The sequence below is a fragment of the Nematolebias whitei genome, chromosome 16, assembly GCF_014905685.2.
Source record: "Nematolebias whitei isolate Nwh7 chromosome 16, NemWhi1, whole genome shotgun sequence".
Taxonomy (NCBI): Eukaryota; Metazoa; Chordata; class Actinopteri; order Cyprinodontiformes; family Rivulidae; genus Nematolebias; species Nematolebias whitei.
This window is the reverse complement of record NC_056513.1, coordinates 36,058,203-36,061,146: the sequence shown is the minus strand read 5'-3', so window position 1 is coordinate 36,061,146 and position 2,944 is coordinate 36,058,203. Positions and strand designations below refer to the sequence as shown.

The following is a 2,944-nucleotide window of genomic DNA, read 5'->3' as shown; positions in this document are numbered from 1 at the left end:
ATCTTGTGTGGTAGTAGCTGAGACCATTTTTATTTTATTGTTTTGTAACTTTCATTTATTTTCATGATTTTTATTTAATAAAGAATGAAAATAAATGTCAATGGTATTTTATGTATTTTGTTTCATGTAAAAACACCCAAAATATTGTTCTGATTTAAAAGGAGGCAATGAATGGACAAACAAGTTTCATTTCAACTCGGGATTTATTTTGTGAGGGACAACAGCTGAAAGTTGAGGAACTGGAAGTATTTCTACAGAAATCATGTGACAAACAAAAAACAGATTCTCCTGATGCCAACAAGGCTTTACTGAAAGTCTTAAACAAAATCAGTATCATTCAGTTCCCTGTACTCAGAGAATATGAAAGACTTGTTAGAGCTGGGAAATCTTTTAGGAATGCTTTTGTATTTGTTAAACTATCAGAAATCACATGACCTTACTCTAAACATTTTTAAATAAAGACCTATGCCCACTACATATTTGCCATAAATTTAGCCAAAGATCCTCTTACGTAGAAAAATATTAAGAGTTATAGCAGTTTTGGTCAAACTTTTAAAACATCATGTGCAATCTCATGTCTCCTTAATCTTATATGATCTGTCTGTCTAAGGTCAGTTAGCTAAGGTGGCCATCTTGACTTGAGTGGGCTCCAAAAGTCAATTAGTTGTATGAGTGCAATCAAAGAGTACTTTCTTTTAATTTAATTTAAATCTGACCAATATATTCAATAATTGAAAAAACAGCTTGAAACTTTCAGTTATTTGTGGGATTTTCAGTTGATATTCCATCCCTATTAAAATGAAACTACCATAACAATTTGATGTTTTATTTATTTGATAGTTGATCATCTTACAAAATCAGAAGGAATCAAACAGTTACGTCCCCCTATGTTAAATAAACAAAAATAATGTCAAGGTTTTATTTAGTTGGACACAAAATACGTTTTAATAATGATTTTTCTTTGTTTGACCATCTGCAGCATTCAGAAACCATTTTGTTGGTACCACTGAGCCCTGGCAACAACGTCGTTGGAGTAGTCTTTGCCTGTTGTCTTAGCATCCACATCCGCATATGAACTGACTCTTCCATCCCCCGTGTTATAGGCTGCGATTGCTCCTATAGAAAGACAAAACACAGGAGAAAAAGGTCAGGAAAGTTTTTTTTTTAAGTAATAGTTGCTGAGTAAAACAAACCTTTAAGCTGCTGCTCCCTGCTCCAGTTAGGGAATTTCTTCTGGATCCGATCAATGAAATAAAGAAGGATCTCTGTGGCCTGGCAGAGATGCTCCTCACTGTTCCACGCCCCCCGTTTAGTGTGTCCACCTCCTCTTGGATTAACGTCAACCTTTTGATGGATACAGACGAGAAACTGGGTTAGCGTTGTGTTTAACACAGATGGAATGAAGCCGTATTTGACAGAACCTGCATTAGTCCCCAGGCGTTTCCATGGTCCCCCCAACCATCCTGCAGCGTGTTTCCTGCTCTGGACTCTCTGGAGATGATGGCAGCAATAAGATTGGCATCAACTCCATATTTTCTTCCTACATTGTTGATTATTGATCTGTATCTCCCCATTCGACCAACATCTGTTCTTGCCATTGTGTGCGATGCATTTACACCTATTTAAAACAATCAGTGAGCAAAGTTATAGCTCCAGAACATATGAGCGTTTCATTCAGAGAAACACTGCTGATGATGAACTTTCTTCAGTCCTTATAAAACTGTTGGATTGGCTGCAGTTTACCTGAAGTGTTCAGTTTGTCCTGTTGAGCTGTTTGCCATGAAGCTCCTGTAGTATCAACGTTTGCAATGTTTCCAAAACCTGAAAAAAGTCCATGATTTTAGTCACTATGAAGCACACTAAACCACCACATTAAAAAGAAAGTTTGTTCATTTCCTTAAAATGAAGTCGTTCAGAGAGCGAGTAGAAAAAAGTAAGATCATGTTTTCCACTGAACCTCACTTCAAAATGGCCAAATCAATAACAGCACACAGTAAGTACTCACTCATGTTTTCTCGATGTTTGCTTGAAGCCAAAAGTGAAAGAGTTCCTTCTCAGTCTGATCTGTGGTGCAGACTCAGTGAACAAATTGTATTTATAACTGTTTTACTTTCACTTTCAATCTGACATCCTTGAAATGTTTGCTTTCTCTTTCTATTTTTATGCTGTATAGCAGGGACTTTTCTAAGCTCTGGTCCCCACAGGAACTCTCTGTTTATCAGTACTTCCCCACAAGCCTCCACCCTTTCCCCCACAAGCCTCTGCCCTAACGGTTAAGAAGCACAAACAGCCCCTGATATTCTGCTCCTTTACCTTGGAGGAAGAATTGAAACCCTAAAAGGCTCAAACTTTTATTTTGGTGATTTTTCAAAGGGCATTTTTGAAAATTATAACCAAATGTTATGGCTATATTTTGTTAACAAGCTGAAACTAAATGTTGATGGCCTCATCATGTCTATACTGATGTGTTAAGACGTATTTTGTGAGACCAGCCTGCCAGATAACAGAGTACACATCTCCAAATTTACAAGCATAACTAATCACAATCTGAAGGAAATGTAAATTAAAACACAACATTAGTTGTTTAGTCTTGATGCGTAATTAACTATCTGGGTTTAACGTGAGCCTGTTCTAGGGTGTATTACACCTGTTAACATGCTTGACATATTCTGCTGATTAATGGTCGAACCCACGTGCAGGTAGAGGCAGCAGACTCGGGAAGTAAAAGTAACAATTTTTATTTTTCACATTGACAAAAGAAAGTGCAGACGGGGCAGCAAAAACTTACGTTTAGTGAGATGAGATGACAAATGGTGCAGACACAGAATATCAGGCTTGGGAGTATAGTTCCTGCCTGGTTGCATCGACCTTTCTTCTCTAGCCCCATTAGAGAAACAAAAAAGAGTCACTAATCTGGGAGTGAAAATGGACCCTTCCATGAAAC

At 37.5% G+C, this 2,944-nt stretch overlaps 1 protein-coding gene across 1 annotated transcript; it reads right to left on the bottom strand.

Annotated features, from left to right (window-relative positions):
• Window positions 1-982: 982 nt before the first annotated feature.
• On the bottom strand, window positions 983-2,068 carry LOC119423182 (lysozyme g-like). Its single transcript, XM_037690591.1, has 5 exons — window positions 2,006-2,068; window positions 1,744-1,821; window positions 1,422-1,618; window positions 1,194-1,344; window positions 983-1,116 (listed from the first exon to the last, which is right to left on the bottom strand). Exons 1-5 carry the CDS (start codon window positions 2,007-2,009, stop codon window positions 983-985), a joined length of 564 nt encoding a protein of 187 aa, XP_037546519.1. The 5' UTR covers window positions 2,010-2,068.
• Window positions 2,069-2,944: the final 876 nt, after the last annotated feature.